The sequence below is a fragment of the Podarcis melisellensis genome (genome assembly GCF_964234715.1).
Source record: "Podarcis melisellensis genome assembly, chromosome: 6".
Classification (NCBI taxonomy): Eukaryota; Metazoa; Chordata; class Lepidosauria; order Squamata; family Lacertidae; genus Podarcis; species Podarcis melisellensis.
In genome coordinates this window covers 69,020,159-69,043,721 of record NC_138538.1, presented here as the reverse complement: position 1 = coordinate 69,043,721, position 23,563 = coordinate 69,020,159, and the positions used below count along the sequence as shown (strand labels likewise).

Here is a 23,563-nt window from a genome sequence, read left to right as displayed (position 1 = left end):
ATTTAGAATCCTTAAGAACTGACCTGGAACAAGCACAATGCTGTGTTTAAAGTACAAAGATATGTATAATTTAATTGAGCAAGAGTTACTAACTTCTTTGGTAAAATGATGGCAGAACTAAAGTAAGTCTAACAATGCAATGCTATACATGTCTATTTATAAACCGCACTGAGTTCAATGGAACTTACTCCCAGGTAATACGTGTGTATAAGACTGCAGCCTCAAAAGCCAATGCTGAACATGTTTAGTTGAAAGGAAGCCCTCTAGTGCTAATAAGTTTAGTGAGACTAACTTTTCTTAGAAATTGCTTCCCATAGCCATCTAAAATTCCATAGCATCTCCTGCTTCTCTAAATCAACACACCATATTAAAAATGAAATTAGGTAAATATTTCTTTATTAAATGATTAATTTCATAAATAAATTCTCTTAATTCATTGAATATAAAATTAAATCATTTACAACTTATTCCAGTATTAGGGATTTTTTTTCCTCCAAAAAAACAAAAAAGCTACATTTTGATAAATAAAATATTCAGCTTTAAAAAGAACCGATTTCTGTTTGTGGGTATGAAATATATAGCTGGTGCCTATAGCTGCCATAGGCGAGGACTCCAAAAGTGCCCACCTTAGGAAGGAATGTAACCTCGAACAAGAGTTTGGAACAACAACTAAAGCATGATATTATGTTGAACAGTAAGAAAATGAAGGTTTTCATAACCGGAACAGACGGACAAAGTATAAACAGATCAGTTACAAACAGAAATCGGTCATCATGAAAGTGCTCCAAAATGAAGCAATAAGATTGCTCCAGTACTATGAAGCTTTAAGTATGCTCAAACTGTTGCATTAGTATCCAGTTGCACAGTGCATTTTTTGTGTGTCTCAGTGTTGCCCTCCAATGGACAAACGCACCACTTCCGTAAGAGTTCATTTCTCCACTGTTACTTCAAAAATAAAAAAAAATAAAAAATTGGAGCAAGCCTTCCGCTCAAGCCTGCACAAATCACAACCTAGTCCCTAAATTTGTGGATGTCATTGAATAGCCGGTAATTAGGATAGGCCTCGTTTGCATGGGGGCAATTGTAGTTGCATCTGCAAGACTGGATCATCATGACGTTCTTGGTGAAGGTCTCTCCGTCGTCGCAGCGAAAACGGATCTTGACAGTCCTGGTCTGCTGAGGCGTGCAGCATCTGCTGTCCACACATGAGCCGCAGTACTTCGGCCGGTACTTCTTTACACTGGAGCAACCTGCGTAAGTGAACTTGACTGGCTCTTGGGACTTCTTGGTCTTAGTGCATTTCTTCCCCTTCTGGAAGGAAGAGATCAACAGCGTAAGTTAGGTTGCAATTCCAGCCAAAAGGCTCCCTCCACCCAAAAACGACCTGGGAATTGTTGTGGGACCATAAAGGGGGCTGTGTTGTTTTTACCTTTAAGGAGTCGTAGCTGGGTTGCCCGCAGGGTCTCACTTCACATATCCTGGTCTCTTTGACTAGTCTGCAGTCAGGATTATCGTTGGTGACTCGGGTGGAGACGCCCGTCCCACAGGTCTTTGAGCACTGGGACCACGAGGTTGTCTGCACAATGCACTTTGGGTTCTCAAAGAAGTGAGTGCGTGGCTCAGATTCAAAGACTTTACAAAAAAGGAGGGGGGAGAGAAAAAACAACAGTATAAATTTCTCATTCTTACGAGCTCTTTGTTTCTCTTCTCATCAACATGCATAGCAAAACACTGTAGACAGATAATCCCCCACACTAAAGAATTTCCAGTGGTAATCCCCCCTCCCCCTCCCTGGCAGAAGAACAACATGACCCTGGTCATCTTAAAACTCACCGGGTAACATTTTCAGCCCTCCTTTCACGATGGCTATGAGCTCATTGTTCCTGGTTAGCTCTCCTTCGGAAGCATCCTGACCAAACTCTTTGTCCATGAAACCTTGCAGGTCATCCAGGTTATCTTTGGAGTCATCACAGACCCATTCCTCGCAGCACTGGCCAGGGACTTTCACTAGCCTTGGGTTAGGGCAGCCCAAGTTAGGAAGGGAGAGTTCTTGGGGGCACAGCGGGATACAACCAACCGCTCCATCGATGCATGTGCACTGGTGCTTGCAGTTGGGCTGGAAACTTTCTCCGTTCTGGTAGATTTTGGAGTTGTACTCACAGGGTCTCCCTTCTGATTGTGCTGCAAAGATTAGGAAAGAGGAGAGAATTGTAAATGGGGGCTCAGTCTGCTGAAGCAGGGTGTGTGTTTCTCCCCCCCCCCTTTTCTTTCTGCTCTGTTAAATTCGATTTATGGTAAAGTTCCCTGCAATCCCCAAGAGCTCTAGGCTAGAACAATAAGTTAGTCAGGAATCACTTTTCCTTATGCGCTGTTAGTGCAGCCCAGACATAGTGAATTGCATTCCAGACTGTTGAAGTCATATGCCCTTTTGCCAATCTACCAACAACAAAGCATAACCATACATGGACTGAAAATTACTAAACTTCACCGCTACAAGGACTGGTTGGTAATATATATATATATATATATATACACTTCAAAGGGAGCCAAAGCCACAAGCTTTTTACCTCTGCAGATCCCCTTCGGAGCTGTGGAGCTGGCGCCGAAATTGCATTCCAGTCCCTTGGTGTGATCGCAAGGCTGCGTCTTGCTGCAGTCCTCGTTGAGCTGTTTAGCACAGACTTTACAACATCCACAGCCGTCCAGGACCAGACCGACTCCCGGGGCACATCTGGGGACCTCCAGGGGGCATTGGCAAGCAGCTGGGCAAGAAGAAGAAAGCACCTGGGGAGGAGAGACGGATAAAAAGTTTGGTGAGACACAAACAGGTACAACTAAGCAAAGCAGGAAACAGTCGGCTTCCCTGCCATAAATGCAGACCAAAAACACAGGCACGTCACCTTTGATCATTGCCACTTCAGAGCTCAAGTTCCTTATATTTCTGTGAACTGGCAAGAATACATTCTCCTCACTTGCCTCGCAACAGGCGTGCCGGCTGCCTCTGCCTTCTCCCAACTTAAGTATATGCCTCCCCAAAGCCACACTATATCTTATTTTTTTAAAAAAACCATTCTGCCCACAGCAGACAAGAGAAGGCAAGAATCCACAGCAAATGAAAAAAGAAACGTCCACACCTACCCTGTTTACTAACTGAAGGAGTGCAAAAGCCAGGACGAAACAGCTGCTTCTCTGAGAGTTCATCTTCGGTTCCCTTTTTTATTAAGGCGAAGGATTTCTGGTCTCTTTTCTCCCTTCTTCAGCCAGAAGCAAACTTGAACAGAGAGAGAGGGAGGGAGGGAAAGTAGGACCTAAACGATTTCTCGGTGTTTGTCTGAGCGAAGTGGCGGTGACTTTTTTTTGTTTTGTTTTAAAGAGAGAGTCGCGAGTCCTGGAAAGCCTCGGGGGCTCGCCTTGCTTCTCTGCGGGGAAGGCGGAGAGGAGGACCCGGCTGCTTTCTCTTGGCTCCCGCTGCTCGTGGCGCCGCGCACTTTCCCGGGGATCCCTGTGCCGTCTGAGGAGGCTCCGAGAGGGAGCAGCCTTATATAGTGTGCAGGCGCCGCGTGCTGCAGCTGCACTGACGTTGAGCGTTCCAGAATTCTAAAGCACCAGGAATTGTAAGGCATCTCAGGAATGTTTCCTTGGCGCGGTTTGCATCCAAGCTCCGCCCTGTCTAAGCTGCACTTTTTCCCCCTCGCCGTCTCACAAGCAAGAAAACAGGTTCTCCCTCCCCTCCCCTTTCCAACGCTTTTAAACAATCGCGGAGTTATAGATTGTAATATCGCAACACGCACGCCTCTCCTTTTTTTTTGGTGGGTGGGTGGTAGAAAATATTTTGCTTGGCTATAAAGATTTCTTCTCTTTGCCCCCCCACCGAAACTTTCCCCATTTGCAGCCTAGGAAACAAGCGCGTTAGACATATTGTCCCGGTGTGTTTGCTAAATAGCTTATATGCTATTGAAGATTAAAGGGGAGGGGGTTGAGGGGGAGGGGGAAGAGGCATGCAAATTTCTTAAGACATTCGGATTTGATCCAATAGTGGGATGAAAAGGTGTATCCCTTAACTAAGACCCAGATTGCGTCGTTTAAATTTTTATTTTTATTTTTTTGAATGGGGCATGGGCAAAAGAAATTACTCCCCGTTGTTTGGACCGGTTCCAGGGAGCGCGCGGGGGGGGTCCTCTTGTGCCCTTAAGTTTTTGGGTTATGGATTATTATTTTTACCTTCGGCTACCTTGATCTCGGAAGCTCCGTTTCCGCTATTTGAGGTCATATCAAGCAGAACGTCGTCTCCAGCAGCTCCCTCGCCCTGCAGCTATTAATTAACTTTTCTGGGTTTAATTGGCACATTTCGATTGCTCGAAAAGCAGCTAGCCAGACCTCCACGCTGCAAATGTTTCCAGCTTTTCAGGGAAAAGGTTCGGCTTTTCTTATCTCTCTCTTTACCTTTTAAGCTGATAATCTTTAAACTTGGGATGTTGCTGCAAGAAGTTCGGGACGCTGAGAGTAAAAACACACACACACACACACACACACACACAAACACACACACAACCTTTCTAAAGGTCCCTTTTATGATTCTTGATTCTTGGTCCGTCTTGAAGGAGGCTGTGATTGTGTGTGTGTGTGAAATTGCTTCAATAAAAGCAAAATTGAAAGTGGTTCCTATGGAACAATGAACTCTCCGTGACCTTCCCCTCTAGCGTGGAATGATAAGCAATTAGAATAAAACAGCGCCTACCCTGCACGTCCCGGCTTAGCAGTATTCAAATGATGTTTTTGTTTTTTGTTTTCTTACTATAATGTGGAGAATGTTTTGAAAGCTATACAAATGATAAACCATATATTGCAACACACCTACGGCGTTCTGTTCAAAATGCGTAATAAATAAATAAATCCGAATGTTCCTTATTGGCGCTTTAATTACGCGAAAGGCAAACACTTTGGTGAACGTGGGCTCCCATAATAAGTCATTTAAAAGCGATGGCGGGCCTTCAGAACACGCCTTCCTTTGCAAGCCTGTTGTTTATGGGTTTGGGGGGTTTGTTTGTTTGCTTATAGTATTTTCCTCTTCGGTTAAGTTTCTTTCCTAATGCATCTTCTCTGGTTTTAGGATTTGGGGTTTTTTTATTATTATCGTGGAGGGCACGACGACGACGACACAGAGGTGTTCCTAGCTTCTGTTGTGGCGTCTTTCAACCCTCCTTCATCGCCGTAAGTATTTCCAGATGGCGATTCAGACACCAGACGTAACAATATTTCCATATTTGGTCGAGCAGTAGTCCGCATTTTCCACATTTTTCTGCACTGTTACCCAACCACAAAGCATTCTTGACAGCTTCAGATGTTGTTAAATATAGACTTCACTTTTGTTCCCAGGGCAGGAAATTCTTCGGAATTCTTGGTGGGGTGTTTTTCTTCTCCTCTCTACCCCCCCTTTTCTCTCTCCCCCCCCCCCATCCTTCACGCAATCTACCTATTATGGTTTAGGAGGAATTGCATTGTGGCTTTGCTGGCCTGTTAGTGACAAATACATAACTTAGAAGAAATATCCCTTGCTGGATATCTTATTCCCCTGGGGAGAGGGGGGGGGGCTTGTTGCTGCGCTTAACTTTTAATAAAGCAACTATCGATTCCGTCCGCGCCGTCTGATTTCCAACCACAGAAACGTGCTGCTCCCAAGCAGAGAGACCATGTAGCAGTGGGGGGCGGGGGGTAGGGGGGGAGAGAGAGGTTGTTGGAGGCGATGCGAAGGGGGGAAAAGCAATGTGATCGACCTGGCCGCCTCCCATGGCCATACGGGTTGTGTCTTATATGCGCTATTCGACGCACAGAGGGTGGCCCGTGGCGGGGAGGGGAGCGGACCCCTCGCCAGCCCCGCTGCTGCTTTGGAGCAGGGCAAACCCAGACGGCTCGTCGCCGGGTCCGCACACAGGGAGGCGTTTCAGAGGGGCTGGGAGCGTGTTTCCAGGGTAAGTTGTTGCTGCTCCTGGGTCCTAATTGGAGGGGGGGTGCGAGTGTGAGTCTAAGTGAGAAGTTGGGGGCAATGTTCGAGGAATAATAAGCAGCTTTGTTAAATCCTGCAGGGAACTTCAGAAATGACAGAGTGGCTGTTGTTGTTAGGTGTTTTTTTTCCAAGGGAAAAGGGGTTGGGTGTCTCTGCAGCCAGGGAGGTAGAACCAATATAATGGAGCCCTGTGTCCTCTGGGGGGGGGCGGGTTGAAGCACCAGCTTGCAGAAGCAGTTTCCACGCACATATACGGTTTCCCTGTCTCTCCCCTTCGACTAAAGGACTACACATGTAGCTCAGTTGGTACAGCGTGAGGCTCTTAATCTCAAGGCCGTGGGTTCGAGCCCCACATTGCAGGGGGGGTTGGACTCTCGGTGGTCCTCATCGTCCCTTCCGGCTCTTTCAAATATGGGAGTATTTTCTGACTAGCTCTAGACACCTCCCCCCCCTCAAAAAAAGGAGGAGGAATAAACACGGGGTTGGGGTAGTATAAAAGACCCGTCTTTTTGTGCATCCTTCAGGAGGGAGTTCTCCATCCCTCTATCCCCACCCCATCAGAAGACAATATGAGGTAACCATCTGTCTAAAAAGGAATTGAGTCCAGGGTTAACGACGATTGCGTTCCCCAGGGACTGTTCACCGGAAAGGGAGAAAACTTGTTTCAGTAGCTCGTGGCTTCCCCCCCCCCAAAAAAAACCCAAACCCACGCCTGTCGTAGCCGATGGGAGGGGTGCGTGGGGGTCGGAGAGGAGCCGAGGTGTGTAGTGGCGCCGCCTCCCATTTGCTCCTCGTCGGATGTCAGGCAGAAAGTGCTGAGTGGGGCAGCCAGGGAAGCTGCCTCGTCACTGTTCGGGAGAGTGGGGTTTCCCCCCACCCCACCCCTCTCTCTCTTTGCCCTCTGCAGCCGGGGTGGTGGGATCGGATCCCTTCCCTTGCTGCCTGGCCTTTGCTTTGGGAAACCGACGTAGCAGAGGTGGGGGCTTGGGGTGGATGGAGAGAGAGAGAGAGAGGAGATAATTGCCAAAGTGATTTCCGGCGCGAGCTAAACAAACTCCCGAGGTTTCCAACCCCGATCCATATTTGGTGAAAGTCTTGAGGAGTGTCGTCATCCGCTAGCCACCCCCCACCCCGCAGGAGGAGGACAATGATGTAGCTGAAAGGGTAGGCGTAAGGCGCGTCCGGCTCTCCTTTTAGCAAGGCGAGCTCATTTGGGGTCGCTGACCCTGCAGCGTTCCAGAGATCTGGATCACTCGGGAATCTCTGGGCACGTGTCCCGAGCCTTTCCTAGAGAGGGGTTTTTCCTCCCTTCCGCACCGTCGAAGATCCTCCCCGCGTGCGCTCTGCCTCGCTTTGCTAAGGTTAAGGACTTGGTACCCCGGGGCCCTTCTGCAGGGGACATAGGAACCAACTCCTATAGGACGAGGTCCTTTTGCCTCACTCACCCCACCCAATAAAATATTCGAAGGGTGGGGCAAAGTTAATAGTAGGCTGTGTGTGTGTGGGGGGGTCAATTAATGTGGAGGATGGATTACCTGAGGCCTCCCCCCACCAATATTTTATTCAAGTTGGCATCCTTGGCAGGGGATGCTTGGGGTGGGGGGGGGAGAGGGAGAGGGAGAGATGAGCTATGCAGGCATCTTCGGCTGGATTCGGCAGTCCTTACTGGCCAGAGGTGGGTGGCTAGGAGTGTGGTAGTTTAACTTCCTTTCTTAAGGTTAAGTTAAAAGGCATAGATTCTAAAATTGCCAGACTGGCTTCACATGCGACCAAGAGGAGGCGCATGGGAGCATCGCTATAGATAAGGTCACTGGCCAAGCGGTGGCCAACCTGAGAGGTGCATCTGGGGAAGCCTTGCAATATTACGGAGGGTGCTAAGGCCTGTTTCCAGGGCCCTACACAACCGCAGAGAATCCGAGAGTAGGCCCCAGTATTTTCTCTGTGGCACTTTGGTGCACCTCTCTTAGATCATTTGGTTGCCAGCACAATCTATTTGTTGGCTCTGTTCAATCCATAGAGCAGCACTTTCCAAGCCTTTTACTGAAGTCTGGCCTGAGACTCTTACTGGCCTGCACACCCTATTCATTTGCTTAAGAACTGGGAAGCTGCGTTCCCGGAAGCTGGTGCAGTCCTACATGCGCAGTGGCACATGGGTCCTTTCACCCACATCTGCTAGCCTGGCGCTCTACCCTCGAGGTTTCCTTTCGATGCTCTTTTGCCATGTCTGCACAATCCATTTCCCCCGGAGTATCCTGGGAACTGTGGGTTGTTGTGGGTGCTTGGAATTGTAGCGCTGTTAACTCGTTTCGTATTGTCTCCTGTGAGCATCTGTTGCAACACTGTGTCAAGGTCACTGTAACTGCAGAAATGACTGCATGGTGCACCAAGGTATAGACCCTCTAGTACTGTGAAAATATGTCCCTAGGTCCTGATTGGCTACAGGAAATACAGGCCTTTTTGTAATAAAAGATGGTATCTGGCTTTGGTTTGAAGGCCCCTAGTTGCAAAATCCACATGTGCCTGGATACAGCTTGTCGGTTCAGTAGCTAATCTTAATGATTAGTTAGTATTAGGGTGGGAGCAATCTAGTTCTGTTATTTTCTATTCTGTACCTGACTTCCCAAAATTAACTCTACACTGCTGGCCCTTTTTCAATTGCCCTTTCTTGGTCCTGGGTTTATAACCTCCTTAATGAAGCATTGCATTTTCGCTGCTGTGGCTTCTTGGTGTAAACTTGGCTCTGAATCTGGATGCTTGGCTCCAGGCGACTGGATAAAGTGTGTGGGCTTGCAGCTCAAAAGACAATGAATGGGACTGTTTGGCTCCTGTTTTTGTGAATCCCAAGGATGTCAAGATAACAGCCTGAGTTTCCCCTGGCTCAGCTTGCGGAGCTACAGGTTTGATGGCCATATTACCTGGCAGGGTTGGTTTTCACCCTAGTCAATGATCATTCAAGCATCCCTTACACCAGAGGAACTCCTGGGAGCTCCAGGTCTAAGGGCACCCTTCCAGGAGAATCCTTTACATGGCAGCAGGATGGGATGAGAGCGAAAGGAAAGACAAGATAAAACTGATAAAGCTCACCTTACCAAAACTATTCCCACATATTTTCTTCCCCTAAGAGAGCTCATGATTTCTTTCCCTCTTTGTTTGCCCCCTGGCTCTATCCCAGTAAATGTGATATCAAACCCACACACTTCACACGGTCCCATTGGGAGCCTCTAAAGCAGAGGCGAATTCGTGCCATTTTACAGTCCTGAGCTGAATTTTAAGGAGTTGAATCCCGCAGCTACGTGAATGACTTTTGAATTCAGATTTCCCTGTGAGCATTTCTCAGATGCTTTTCTGTTGCAGTCTTTTCTGCAGTCTGTACCTTAGAGAATGAATCTGCTTCTCTCTAGACACACATTAGGATAGCATATATGTATATATATATTCCTTCAAGATTGCTGATTGCCATTATGTCATTAAGGGGTTTTGTCCCACAGAGGGAAAGAGTGTAAAAGAAGACTGGAATGATTCTGTTTGTTTCTAAATGAAAGCCGTACAATTCCTCCCAGACAGGAGACAATGTTGAACACAATCAAATGCATTCTGTTTTGATCTGAACATTTCTGCCCGAGGAAAAGCCTTGCATTCGTGTATTGTAAGCATATGCCAGGGCTTCTATAGCAGTGGTTCCTGAGGCGATTTAGCTGCAACTACAGGTGCTGCCACAGGCCATGCATGGTGAATTCAAGACCAGCCCTTCAATATTCTCCTTGATCAATGGAGCAAATACTGCTTCACTGAATTGTGAGAGGGGCAGGATCTGCAATTGTAGGAACCAATCAGTTGGAGGGGTGGCTTTTCTTCTCTTCCACATCCCGGGCCTTGTTATCCTGAGGCAGTGGGCGATCTCCATCAACGTTTCTTCTTCCTCAATCCTTCTCCCATCTATTCCTACATTTATCTCCCATGAGCCCAGTCACTTCTTGCCTCTTTGCTTCTTCTCCTCCATCCCATAGTATAGGGATGACTAACCTGTGGCCCTCCAGATCCTGCCAGACCAGAGTTTGCCACCCTTGGGCCTCCAGCTGTTTTTGGACTACAACTCCCATCATCCCTAGCTAGCAGGACCAGTGGTCAGGGATGATGGGAACTGTAATCCAAAAACAGCTGGAGACACAAGTTTGGGAAACCCTGTGCTAGACTCCCATCAGCCCCAGTCAGCATACCAGTGATGGGAGTTGCAATCTACTACCATTTGTAGGTCCACAGATTAACTGCACTCTTCTTGGGAACAGACTTTAAATAGATTTCAGAAGTTCAACACAGAACATCTTTGCGCCTATAGCATGAAGGTGACTTTGCCCCTCCACACAAACCCCTCTTCCCCAAATAATAATTCACAATTCTCGTCATGGAAGGAAATCCTAATGTTTGGCTTGCTAGCACCCGTTGCATGCCAGCTTTATGATGCTTTGGCTGGAGGCGGAAACCAGAATTCCAGCCGGTCTTCTTGGTCAGCCAGGGCTCATGAGGCAGTGGTGTGTGCTGTGGGTTTCTGCTGTGCTGCACTGACTTCCTGGAGTAGCTTGCGAAGACATGAGAACATCTGGAGCAGGAGCTGACCACAGCATAAACACAGCATTATGGCATGTGGACTTCAGAAACTATCAGATAAAGTTGCCCCTTCCTTGACATGCCAGGAATTGAAGCTTGAACCTCTAGTACTACTAGAATGAGCAGAACCTGACCCTATTGTGCCCTACTGGGTCGTCTGAGTTTCCCGTGTTCATTTAGGGACAGTAACTCAACCAAGGAGCATCTATTGCATGAATGCCCTGAAAATATATATTGAGAATGGAGATGGATGGCAGACATGTCCAAAGGCTGGTGTCTAAATGTTCTCCTAGGAAAGCTTTTGCTCAATGGAAACACCTTTTGTGGTGTTCTTTAACATTTCCAGATTCGAGTTTCTCCTTCCTATGTCTTTCATTCTTCTCCTTTTCTCGGCTTTGGGTTTCTTCCCTCAGCTCTACACTTTTCTACATTTAATGTTTGCGCTTACCTTCGAATGGGCCTCTCCTGCTGCTTTTGCCAGACCACTGGTTCCTGCAGCCCTAAATCATCCCTTCAGTAGTAAATGTCTTGGTTCCGTGACTCACAAGGGAGGTGAAAAGCTGGGGAGGGGGCCAGCTAAACATGGAAATGCATAGAGAAGACAGCGGAACTGAAGTATGACCTCAGTGTTTAATGTTCAAGTGGTTTCAGGTTTTTGCTTCCTTGGTTTGCACAAAGTTAACGCAGTATTCTTCAGGAACAAATAGACAAGTCTACATTCCTTGTGCAACAACTGTATAAACAAGGCCTGCTAAGAACAGGTTCTGGGTGCTTTTTCAGTCCTTGGGAATAAAGATGTTCTTTCATTCCTGTGCCTCTCCTTTCTTCTTCTGCTGTATCTTTGCAGATCTCATGGTTCATCTTACCTACAGAGCCTTCTGGAACTTCCTGTTTCATTTGCTTATTTTTCTTCAGAGAATTAAAGAGGTGGTGTGTGGAAATCTAACAGTTACCCTGGTGTTATTCAGAATTGGGGGTTCAGGACTGAAGGTGTATGTTGAAAAATGTTTCGTTTCAAATCGAAGAGGTGCAGGGGCTTGACAGGAAAAGCTATGTTGCTTTTCCTAGAAGAAGCCCCAACCCCTAATGTGGTTGTGGTTACTTAGTGGTGAGGAAAAGGTCCTTGGTACTTGCTCAACAATACTCACTTTTTATTGTAACCAGTGCGGATGGTACTGGCATTTCAAACCACTTCAGAGGCTAAGCCAAGCCCTAATCAGCCCTGAACCATATATTGGATGTGAAGAAAATATGTACTAAATCGTGCAACTTTTTTCCAATAATGTGGAATCCAAATAAAAATAAACGCAGATTTCTAAGAGCCAGAACAGACAAAACATTTTCATGTGGTGGTGAAAACATTTATGTGTGGCGGTGAAAAAAACACCTCATGAAATCTTTATGCTGTTTTTCATCTGAACAGGAGAAGGCTATTGTGTCTGACCTGTGAACTTTTAATAACCCGTAAAATGACTGGACAACGAGGGACATTGGAAGGACAATTGCAAGCTAAACAAGAAGGTGAGACTACTCAGCTTTTTGAAAGGTTATTGACTTCCTTATCACAAGTTCTGGCATGGGAATTTCTGTCTGATGTGTGTTTCTGTGTTCTGAAACTCTTCTGAAATCAGATAGAAGGAGCATAGCTGGGCGATGATGATGAGATCACTGGGCAATTACATTTGATATGAGCATTTTTTTTGCTGCATAGCATGACAATCTTAATTGAAACACCTACACTGTTCTTATACACATTTACTCATTAATGAAAGTAGCATTCTGTTCCTAGCTGCTACTAAGAATATGCACACCAAGTTTCAACTTTCTTGAGTGCTTAGAAGCGTCTTAGCTATTTGGGGAGAACAGTTTTATCCCTCATTTCCAGGAAGACCCTTGCAGTTGTCTCCCTTTTGGACTTTTTGAGTAATCTGCATGTTTTGGGCAACCCGAGTGCCAAATATTCAGCTTCTTTGTTGTCAAGAAGTTCCTTAACCATTTGGGGTGAACTTTTGAGCCCTCTGTTTTGACGGAATAATGTTTTTAGTTTTGGATTACATATGTGCCAAGCTTCAGAGCTCTACGTCCTTGGGAACTTTTCTAACAATATGGATATCCCCATCGGTTGGACACAAGCGTGCAAGACTCAAATCACCAGAACCGGCTGAGACGAAATCAAGAGACCAAATAAATGCAAAGGAAACACATAACGAGTTCTGCTATAACTGCTAAATTTTAGTTACAGCCTCAGTATGATCTAGTTTCAATTTAGCTCCAATGTGCAAGTAACATGCTACCTTGGGATGTGGCTTTGTGCATTATGCAGAGGGTTTGAAAGGAAGCGGGAGCACTCTTAGTCTTCTGCACTTCAGGTTGATGTGTGAAGGAGGAACTCAGGCTTCCTCCCTGCAAAAAGATGTGTGATCTGTCTGTGGCAGATGTTCAAGTTCCCCTTTCATTAAAGACATTGGGAACATGAAAAGCAAAAGGGTGATTCATGCTTTCATCTCCCCCATACTTGCCACAGACAAAGCTTCTATATGCAGAAAGATATGCCAGAGCTGATGATGGCTGGTCAGTGGCGTAGCGTGGGTTGTCTGCACCAGGGGCAAAGCAAGTAATTTGCACCCCCTAACCCATGGATTTGCGCCCCCTAACCTGTGGATTTGCGCCCCCTAACCCTAACCCCCAGATGTTGTGCCCGGTGTGGCCGGCCCCCCCTGCACCCCCCACGCTACACCACTGTGGCTGGTGTGTGTGGAGAGATAATCTAGTGCATTTGTGAGCAGCAGCCAAGGATGTAGAGGCAAATAAGGGCTGAGTCCATGCATGGTGTTAATGACATAATTGTTTCGCATGGTTATTTGCAGAAGGAAGCAGCATATGGAATGTGTGGTCCTTTCCCTTTATTATTGTGCCTTATTTTATCTAGGGTACTTTTAGCTCCCTCTTTGTTAAAATAAATCCCGCAGCGGAAACAATATCACAGCATATGTTGAGGACTATAATCATGAACACAATAAACAATGAACCAATTCTAAAACAAATAGCAAACAGTAAATATCGATCAGATCACAGATCAGTTCAGCGAGCTTGCAGTATGCGTAACTTTGTGTTGCACTTTTGTTACGTCCACTAGGCTGCAGAGGCCAGGAAACAAACTGGCTGTTCTCTTCATGGCTTGGTAGCAATTAGTAAAGACTGCAACATGTATAGCAGCAGAGGAGATTGGGGGGCCGGCAGAGCACATATGGTGCATATGCATGATGACACGCATGTCAGAGTGACGTCATGTACGCGACATCATGTGGCAGCTTCAGGAACAGCTGGGGCCTCCTTTCACATCAGGAGGAGGAGGAGGAGCTGGCCACGGAAGCCGTGCCACGCTTGGCTCCACACTTGGCTTCCTCCCCCCCCATCATTCGGGGTATTGGAGGACCTGCGCCCCCCAAATATTTTTTAGGAGGGGAACTTAGCTGAGCCCCTGTATAGCAGCAAGTGTGCAGCTGGCCACGTGTTCCTGTAATGCACGTTTCTGTTATGCTTTTACCTGTGACAGAAGGTGTTCTTGTGATAGTTGCCTTCTCATGATCATCGAACCCTTTTGTACCAAACTATCTCCTACAATCTCACCAAATCCCTTTGTCCTGTTTATGCCAAAGTCAATCATGTTTGCTCGAGAATGACTCAGTGGCTTGGATCTGAACTTGTTTTTGGTTTGTTAATGCAAGGCTACACCCTAGTTTCCACTCATTGCCTCCTCCCTGAGCTGCTACCTGTGCCACACTGTTCCAGAGGGTCTCCCAAATCCTTAGAAATGGCTCTTTAAGAGGGCATGGGAGGTGCAGCGAGAAGGAGAGGGTAGGAAAGTGCCATTGTGCCATCAGATGCATTGCAAGACTACCAATTCCATGATGCAGTCTGATGTTGGAGAAAATATGCATGATTGCGAGTGAGTCAAAACCATTAATACATGCAGCCATGAGCCTAAGTAGTATCTTGGTCCTAAATTGCTTTGAACAAAGGTAAAATGCCAGAAGAGTGCACAATGAATTTTAATTTGACTTTCTGCAAAAAGTCACTGTTGGGGTTTGGATAATGGAAGTGGAAGCACACTTTTCTTCTCTACATTTTGCACATAACTTCCGCAAACCTGTTAACAGATTTTGCTTGCAGTCAGGATTCCAGATTCTTTCGTGAATATGTGAGCTAGTCGCCAGCTCCAGTACTCCTTTTCTTGTATTTTCCCTTAAAGGTTCATGCAATGTGCTATATCTAAATGTTTTCGTCATCTTCTGAAGTTCATATAATGCTTACATTAATATTTTTCCCACTTCTATATGGCCCAAAAGCGTGTTAGGCATTTAGAGAACAAAGCGAGAAAGGTGCTGTCCTTTCTCCAAGGAGCTTAGAATCTAATTTTACACATGACGGAACAACAAGGCCATGGCAAACAATAGGAGAGATGGGGTGAAAAAGAACAAAAGATCCAGCACGCTAGGTAAGCTTCAGTCATCCATTCAAAGAGCAAAATATCACCATGTAACTTAGGTGACCGCCTGCTCGCAAAATAAAAGCCACATAGCCAGAGCAAAGAATTAATGAGCACCCCTTGTGCGGAAAGAGGTCTGCGTGAATTTTAGATTTAATATCGCAATCCGAAGAATGTGCAAGTTAGTCAAAGCTGAAAGTCTGAGAATAATTCTAGCTTTAATAAAATTATCACTTGTGTCAATGTTATTTATATAGATGCCCCCCCTTTATCTTCCCTTCGTATTCATAGAATCCACTGGATAGATTATAAAAGCAATACATAAAAAGGTAAAGGTAAAGGTACCCCTGCCCGTACGGGCCAGTCTTGCCAGACTCTGGGGTTGTGCGCCCATCTCACTCAAGAGGCCAGGGGCCAGCGCTGTCCGGAGACACTTCCGGGTCACGTGGCCAGCGTGACATCGCTGCTCTGGCGAGCCAGAGCTGCACACGGAAACGCCGTTTACCTTCCCGCTAGAAAGCGGTCCCTATTTATCTACTTGCACCCGGGGGTGCTTTCGAACTGCTAGGTTGGCAGGCGCTGGGACCGAGCAACGGGAGCGCACCCCGCCGCGGGGATTCGAACTGCCGACCTTTCGATCGGCAAGCCCTAGGCGCTGAGGCTTTTACCCACAGCGCCACCCGCGTCCCTAAAAGCAATACATAACTGTACTAAAAACAGCAACTAAAAAATAGAGCAATAGGAAAAAAATGCCTTAAAAGCTATGATGTCAACTATAAATTCAGTAAAATGGGATGGTTTTGGTTTGGTGCCCAGTGAAAGGCTCCAGGTGAACTTCTCTAGGAAAGGAGTTTAAAAACTAGGTACCGGTACTCTTTCTGGTAGCACCTGCCTAACTTGTGACGTGGGAGAACTCAGAGAAGGGCCTCAACTGCCAGTATTAATTGGTGGTCAAGTCCTTGGTCCAGTGCCATTTTATTGGGAGCAGGTGGCACTGTGGTCTAAACCACTGAGCCTCTTGGGCTTGCCAATCAGAAGGTTGGCGGTTTGAATCCATGAGATGGGGTGAGCTCCCGTTGCTCTGTCCCAGCTCCTGCCAACCTAGCAGTTCAAAAGTATGGCAGTGCAAGTAGATACAATAGATACCACTGTGGCGGGAAGGTAAATGGCATTTCCGTGCGCTCTGGCTTCTGTTGCACCAGAAGCGGTTTCATCATGCTGGCCACGTGACCTGGAAAGCTGTCTGAGGACAACAATGGCTCCCTCGGTCTGAAAAACGAGATGAGTGCCACAACCCCATAGTTGCCTTTGACTAGACTTAACTGTCTAGGGGTCATTTACCTTTACCTTTTACTAATGCCATTTAGTATGTTAAAGGTAAGAGGCAGCATCGCGAATTGTGCCTGAAAAGAAAGTGGGAACCAATAAAGCTCTTTCAAGATTGAGAAATACATTGATTCATATTTTGTGGGATACCTTAACTGCGTCAAAACTGGCAGAGAACTAGTCTCCTGCTTCCACATCAGTACAGCCTGGGATGATGATCAATGGAGGTCCATGTGGAACAGAGTGGTCCAACTTTTCATGCCAAGTGGCTTGCAAGGGTACTTCAACAGGGAACTCGTGGGCCACACACTGCCTTGTGGAGGCTGTGTGGGGAACAAGACCAAAAGTGAACACACACAAACACACACCAGCCCTCATGTTGCCTTCCCAAAGCTGGCTAAGTGTGGCGCTGAGCTTTAGGAAGGAAGCACAGGGCGCTGGCAGGGTCCTGGGAACCACTCACCCGCTCCTTCCCAAAGCTGGGAAAGTGCTTTTACATGTACGTCTCAAGGTAATTTACAGACTTAGTCTATGGGACAATGTGGCTCTTGGCTCAGGAAAGGTTAGCTACCTCATATCTGCTCCCTCATTTCCAGGAACTGGAATGCAGAAGCATACATCTCACTGAACATGGAGGTCCACATATTTGTTGGGGAAATTTCCAGAGGATTCTGCTCACATCATATTCTATGAGTTAGTTTCTGTCCCAGGCCATATAAGTTCCAGTCAGGAAGGGGGGAGGGAATCCACTGACGCAGATGTCACCTAAACCGACATAGCTTTCGTTGTCACAATGACTACAAATAGAATTTGGTCACTCAAGCAGTCGACTGAACAAACATATAGGATGATCAAACTGCTGCTGTCCTAATTCAGAAAAAAGCTCCTCTTACCTATGTGGTTTGGCTAATTTATCAACAGGAGACAAGTGAACAGACATGATGTCACTCTTACATTCATGGAGGCATTCCAGGAAACCTTGGGGTCAACATACCTGACTTATTGACGAATGATTTTTTTTTAACACACACACCGACCACAAAGACCCCCATTTAAATTAGTATTTAAATTATGCCTTCTGGTTTTATTTCAGTGAGAGTATAAACCATGTGCAGATAAATTAAATATGTAGTCCTCCTTATGTTGTCATGCTGGATGTAGTGATTGTAGAGTCGCTGATCCTTGCCTAAGCTCTTTGCATGGCACCTTAGCATAGCAATACAGTGGATCCTCATGTTACGTACCGTCCTCCTTGCGAACGCTGCAGGTTACGAGCTCCGCTAACCCAGAAGTAGATGCTCCTGGTTGCGAACTTTGCCCCGGGATGTGAGCGGAAGTCGCACGCCGGCAGCGTGGCAGCAGCAGGAGGTGCTATTAGCGAAAGTGTGCCTTGGGTTATGAACGGTTTCAGCTTAAGAACAGACCTCCGGAACAAATTGAGTTTGTAACCAGAGGTACCACTGTATTGTCCCCAGCAGCAGAGTTTAAGCGCAGGGAAAAGAGGCAAAGGGAATTGTAGAATCGTAAGAGTTGGAAGGGACCCTGAGGTTCATCTAGTCCCTGGTTCCCAAACTTGGGTCTCCAACTCTTTTTGGACTACAACTCCTATCACCCCTAGCTAGCAAGACCAGTGGTCAGGGATGATGGGAATTGTAGTCCAAAAACATCTGGAGACCCAAGTTTGGGAAACACTGATCTAGTCCAACCCCCTGCAGTCCAGGAATCTTTTGTCCAACATGGGGCTCATACCCATGATCCTCAGATGAAGAGTCTCATTCTCTACTGAATGAGCTATTAAGTCCCATTATGCAAATAGAAGTCCACTCGTGCAAAACTGGATGTCACTTATGACTGTGTCTGTTAATTTGTCATATTTCTTTTGATACGGGCAATGGGTTCACCAAATGTTTTGGAAGGAGTTGCACATATCACTTTGTTTTTTTTTTGGAGTAACCTTATTTCAAAAAGAAAGGGGATGTTGCTGTCAGTGCAGCTTCTCCCATCACAGACTGAAGCAGAAATCACTTAGAAGCTTGTATTTTATGCTTCATTACCTTCCTTTCCGAGGGACGCAGGTGGCACTGTGGGTTAAACCACAGAGCCTAGGGCTTGCTGATCAGAAGGTCGGCGCTTTGAATCCCCCCGACGGGGTGAGCTCCCGTTGCTGGGTCCCTGCTCCTGCCAACCTAGCAGTTCGAAAGCACATCAAAGTGCAAGTAGATAAATAGGTACTGCTCCGGCGGGAAGGTAAACAACGTTTCCGTGCACTGCTCTGGTTCGCCAGAAGCGGCTTAGTCATGCTGGCGACATGACCCGGAAGCTGTACGCCGGCTCCCTCGGCCAATAAAGCAAGATGAGCGCCGTAACCCCAGAGTCGGCCACAACTGGACCTAATGGTCAGGGGTCCCTTTATCTTCCTTTCCAGGAGGCCTATCAACTAACTAAATAAATAAATAAATATCATAGTTCATCCCCCTACTGGCTGTGGGCTCAGTTCCTCTGTACCCTCTGTACAGTGGTACCTTGGGTTACATACGCTTCAGGTTACATATGCTTCAGGTTATACACTCCGCCAACCCAGAAATAGTGCTTCAGGTTAAGAACTTTGCTTCAGGATGAGAACAGAAATCGTGCTCCGGTGGCGTTACGGCAGCAGGAGGCCCCATTAGCTAAAGTGGTGCTTCAGCTTAAGAACAGTTTCAGGTTAAGAATGGACCCACGGAACGAATTAAGTACTTAACCTGAGGTACCACTGTAGTTGCTTCTCAGCTTCCCCGCCTCCATCCATTTGTCTAATTGCCTTGCAAAGTTAAAACAAATGGCTGATACTACATCCTGTTGCAATGAGTTCCATAAATTTATGCTAACATTCCCAGTCCTTTAAAAGATTAAAGCCCTCTCACTTTTGGAATGCAGATAACTGTGATCTGACTCTGAAATAATAATAATAAAAACGCAAACTTCTACATGCATTACTGTACTATAAGCAGAAAACATTCTGCATTAAATCTTAACGGAGTTCGATGTACCGAAGTCCCTCTTGCTCACAGTGAGATACATGCCCTGTAATCACATCTGGTGCCCAGTCCACACATTTTACTACGGGAGAGAGGCAAGAATTCCCTTTTGGATGTTGTGTGAGAAGCAGGTGACTGTATCAGCTGCACAGCTGCATTCTCTTCCAAGTCATATATAATGTGCAAAATCTGTAGGTCACAAATGCACAGCAATCTCTTGACTTTTCTTCCTTCATGAACTGAGCCCACTGAAATTCGCTGAGCGTGTCAGATGCTGGTGAGATGATATGAGTGTTTATTCTGTGTCATTTGCTTTCTGATGTCACATTCACACATGCAAGTCACCACTTGGTGCTTCGGGATGAGGGACCTCATCGTGGCTGGAAGTCTTTTCGCTCCAGGAAATTATCGACAGTCACTCTCTGTTCTTCTTCCTTGCAAAGTCGTCTATATCAGTTTCTGTTTGGCATCCTGTCCATCCTTAGCCACGCATGGCATTGCTCTTGGAGATAAGGCCTTCCTGCGGAAGAGTGGGCATTTACAATGTCATGGGACCTCCACATTTAGGCAGCTTTGTGTTCCTGGGAGGAAAAGCCTTTGAGATGGAGAAAATGTAAGCAGACACGATGTCATCTTTTCCTACCGATAGGGAAGACTTGCTGGCAGCCAAGAAATCATGCATGTGCTTTAAGAGTGATGGTTGACCCAGCGTTTCTATTTAGGAATGCACAAGGACCTGCCCACCCCAATATTACATGCTTGTGAATAAAGCAAATGGTGGCATGTGAAGCTAACCTCTTAGCACAACTGGTTTCCAAAACTTGATGTTATTTCATACCTGATGTTCCTGGTTCATCTAAACGGAGTGGAGTGATGGGTTCGGGCCAGTGGGAGGAGTGAAATTTCGTAATTCTTTTATTTCTCCATGAGACTAGAAACATATTTTAGGAAAGAGGAGAGCAAGGTTTGGAACTGTGCTCTCCAAAAAAACAACCTCGACCCCTGTCCCTTCCAACCCTACAGTTCTGTGATTCTATAGCGGCATGTGCAATGCATAATTCTTACTTTGACATCCTGCTTTGCCAGCCCAAGCCAACTTCAGCAAAGGATGTCCTGTTGAGCCAGCCAGAATTTTAAAGCAGTGTAGATCACACATCCCTGGGAATAAAAGTACATTTCCATGTTATGCAGCTTGTGGGGTGTAACTACACCTTTAATTGTGGAAGATGACCGGCTTTTATATTGGTGACGTAAAATCCATTCATTCGCGGTGCTTGCTTAAGGAGCCTTTTTTTGTTTTATCGTGGCAACGTCAACGGTGGTTTCCCTGTGAGGGATTCCTGGCCGCATCTGGCTTCCTAGATTATACCATAAAGTGCTAAGCAGTTTCCCTAGGATCACAGAAAAGAGACTGGATTCTACATATTTGGACATGTCTAGACACTTTCATAATAGCTCTGGGACAAGCAGGAAGTGCAGTAAGACTGTGGTAGAAATGTTTGTCGGTACATATGCCACCGCCGGTGGTAATGGAAAGAAAGCATGGCCATGTTCCATGGGCATTTTTTTGTGTTGTTTTGGAAAGGTGTTGTTTTTTCTTATCAGTATTGTCAATAGCACATGGTAGAGTTGCAGAACCTGTGGCCTCTAGATGTTTTCTGGACTATCAACTCCAAGAAGCAAGGCCAGTTGTCAGGAACAGTAGACATTGCAATCCAATAACATTTGGGGGTTCACCAATTCCCCATTCCTGGCATAAGCTAAAGACTGTGCCAGGAAGCACCTTCAAATACTGCATTAACATAGTTATTTAATATAGTTAGAGAAGCCGAGATTCCTAGTGTGAAGTGTTAACATCGTGCCAGAACATTAAATTATCCAGGATACTTACTGACAAGTATTTCCTCCAGCAAACAGTAAAAACCCAGCTCCTGCGTCTGTTAGGTATACAATAAAATTATGAATTGACGCAAAGCTATCCGCCTGTAGAGCAGTTGGCTTTTATATGCCATTACACTTTTGACCTTTCTTTCGGTTTTGCTTCTTCACCTCCAGCACTGTCTTTTTGCCTACCTCTCTTTTTAATTGGAGGGTGTCTGCTGTTCCAGCAACCTCCCTTGCTGGAATGCAGCACTTTGTGGTGTATGGAGAACTGATGTCAGCATGAGAAGTGATATTGCCCTTTCATGCCAGGTAACGGGGAGATAAGTAAATACTGTCTATACCTGGTGGTAACTGACATAACTTAAATTAGGAAGGGTTTGCATTTTCAGAATGTGTTGGATATAGAATCCTGGGCTCTGCAATGGCAAGGGAACCATCCCAGTTCGGAAAAAAATGTCATCTTCTTCTACTGGCAAAACTTTTTCAACATATGCCTTGTAAACAGCAAATGTGTAACGTACAGATTTCCTTGTCCACCTTTTATGCTGACTTTTCTCAGCTTAACAGCAAAGGCAGACAGTCTGTTTATAGCCGGTTCCATGTGCTAGCACAATGCTGTACTGTTTGGCTTGTGGGCTCTGGAGGGGAATGTTTTAAAAATATAAAATGGTTCCATTGACTTTCTTCTTCTTCTTCCTTAATTCGGGAAAACATTGCTGTTAATATTAGCTGGTGGAAAAGCTTCCTTTTAAGAAAAATAGCAACTCAGTCCTATATATGAGGCTTGAACTGTTGACACAAGAGAAAAGGCTAGAATGTTGTTAGAGTAGGTGCAATAGTGTTCAGAAGGGCTGGATCGAGGATGCAGTAGGAGGAAATTCCTCTCTGTCTCCTTAACATATCCTGTGTAGGAGGCAGTCAGAACAGCAACCCTTAAACTTAATGGAGCACAGAGCTAATGTCCAAATATTATTCCTGCATACCTGCATAACCACCGGAATGATGGGGGTAAAGGAACAAGCTAGGTGGAAGTGTGGCTAACTTTCAGCTGTCCCCAGAAAACCCTGTGGATTGTCTTCTGCTACCACAGAATAATCACTCCCCTATAGAGGAAATAAGCGTCTTTGTTCTTCCCACTGATTTCAAGGCACCTTGAGTGTTTTCCGTTGCCCTGAACCAGTGTTGAGCGGAATCATTCAAGAACAGTAACACTCAACCGCCGGAATAGATTAAAGATTTAAACTCTGCAATGGCGAGGGAGGGGTCAATGTTGGTGCCATTTTGAAAAGTAATGCACAGGTATGGAGGGACATCATTGGACTGAATCTCATGTCGTTGTGGTTCATACCACTTGAACTTTGTATGACTTGAACCAGCAGAATGGTAACAAATCTTTTTAGTCTTAATTCCAATAAGCCCTACTCCATAAGCACTACTTAGTAAATACAGGTAAATTCAGCACTACTTACATACCTGCTTAGTAAGCACTAAATTGAATGCTAGAGGATGTGGGTACTCCTCCATCTCTGTCCCTCCAACTCTGCAGCTTACTGAGCTTTGCTCTTCTCCCCCAATTCCCATCCCCGATTCCCAGGTCCATCACCAGTTGTGATCTGCAGCTCAACCCTCTATGATTGATGGCTTTCAGATTCCAAGTTGATGCTTTTGCCTGATACGCAGCCTTCTATATACTGGACTCCTACAAATTCAGAGCCATGTGGATATTCATTTTGTTGTCTGACTCACCTTTTCCTAACCTCCACTATGATCCTTTGTTTTCTTCACACTGAATATGCATAACAAAAGCATACACATGCAAGAGATTTGGATAGGGGAGTTCTGTTATATCTATTTCTGTGGAAAAGGGCCAACTTCTTACAGAATGCAATGCTTAGGTGGCCATATTGAACTGTGTCACGTGGAAAGAGCCACCAAGTGTGTTTGCTGGGGGGGTGGCTTTGGATGAGGGGAGACACCGATTATTATTTAATTTAATTACTGGAATACTATTTATTAAATCTCTTACTAGCCATAAAGCAAAAGTAGTAGGAGCAATCTTTGGATTATATAGATACTTGACTAGTTTGCATTGCAGGTTAAAATGTTACAAATACATTCCTCATGAAATAGGATAGAAAATAATTAATATTGGTGGCGAGGTTGTAGGCTGAAGTGCAGTTGAGGGTAGAGATGGGGACCAGGAGGCCTCTTGAAGCTGGATAAAAAAGTGTGTCTGTA

The 23,563-nt window shown here is 45.8% G+C and overlaps 2 protein-coding genes across 5 annotated transcripts in view; one reads left to right on the top strand and one right to left on the bottom strand.

Annotated features, from left to right (window-relative positions):
• Window positions 1-379: 379 nt before the first annotated feature.
• CCN1 (cellular communication network factor 1) lies at window positions 380-3,536 on the bottom strand. Its single transcript, XM_081914353.1, has 5 exons — window positions 3,139-3,536; window positions 2,568-2,784; window positions 1,834-2,181; window positions 1,430-1,632; window positions 380-1,311 (listed from the first exon to the last, which is right to left on the bottom strand). The coding sequence occupies exons 1-5, from the start codon at window positions 3,199-3,201 to the stop codon at window positions 1,012-1,014; spliced, it is 1,131 nt and encodes a 376-aa protein (XP_081770479.1). The 5' UTR covers window positions 3,202-3,536; the 3' UTR covers window positions 380-1,011.
• A 1,584-nt stretch (window positions 3,537-5,120) lies between these two features.
• The window catches only part of DDAH1 (dimethylarginine dimethylaminohydrolase 1), a 121,081-nt gene continuing 102,638 nt past the window's right edge, over window positions 5,121-23,563 (top strand). For 2 of the 4 annotated variants that reach the window (XM_081914300.1, XM_081914298.1), the window contains exons 1-2: window positions 5,830-5,969; window positions 12,033-12,130. The gene's annotated coding sequence lies outside the window, so the exon portion shown is untranslated. Of the gene's footprint in view, window positions 5,212-5,828; window positions 5,970-12,032; window positions 12,131-23,563 lie in introns of those variants that run through there. The other 2 variants (XM_081914299.1, XM_081914301.1) reach the window with 2 other exon arrangements.

Excerpts from the sequence above, each read along its gene's own strand:
- CCN1 (XM_081914353.1), bottom strand. The coding sequence starts at position 3,201 with ATGAACTCTCAGAGAAGCAGCTGTTTCGTCCTGGCTTTTGCACTCCTT. Across the intron at positions 2,785-3,138 it reads TCCTTCAGTTAGTAAACAGG|GTGCTTTCTTCTTCTTGCCC; the intron begins GTAGGTGTGGAC and ends TCTCCTCCCCAG. Across the intron at positions 1,633-1,833 it reads AGGGCTGAAAATGTTACCCG|TCTTTGAATCTGAGCCACGC; the intron begins GTGAGTTTTAAG and ends TTTTTTGTAAAG.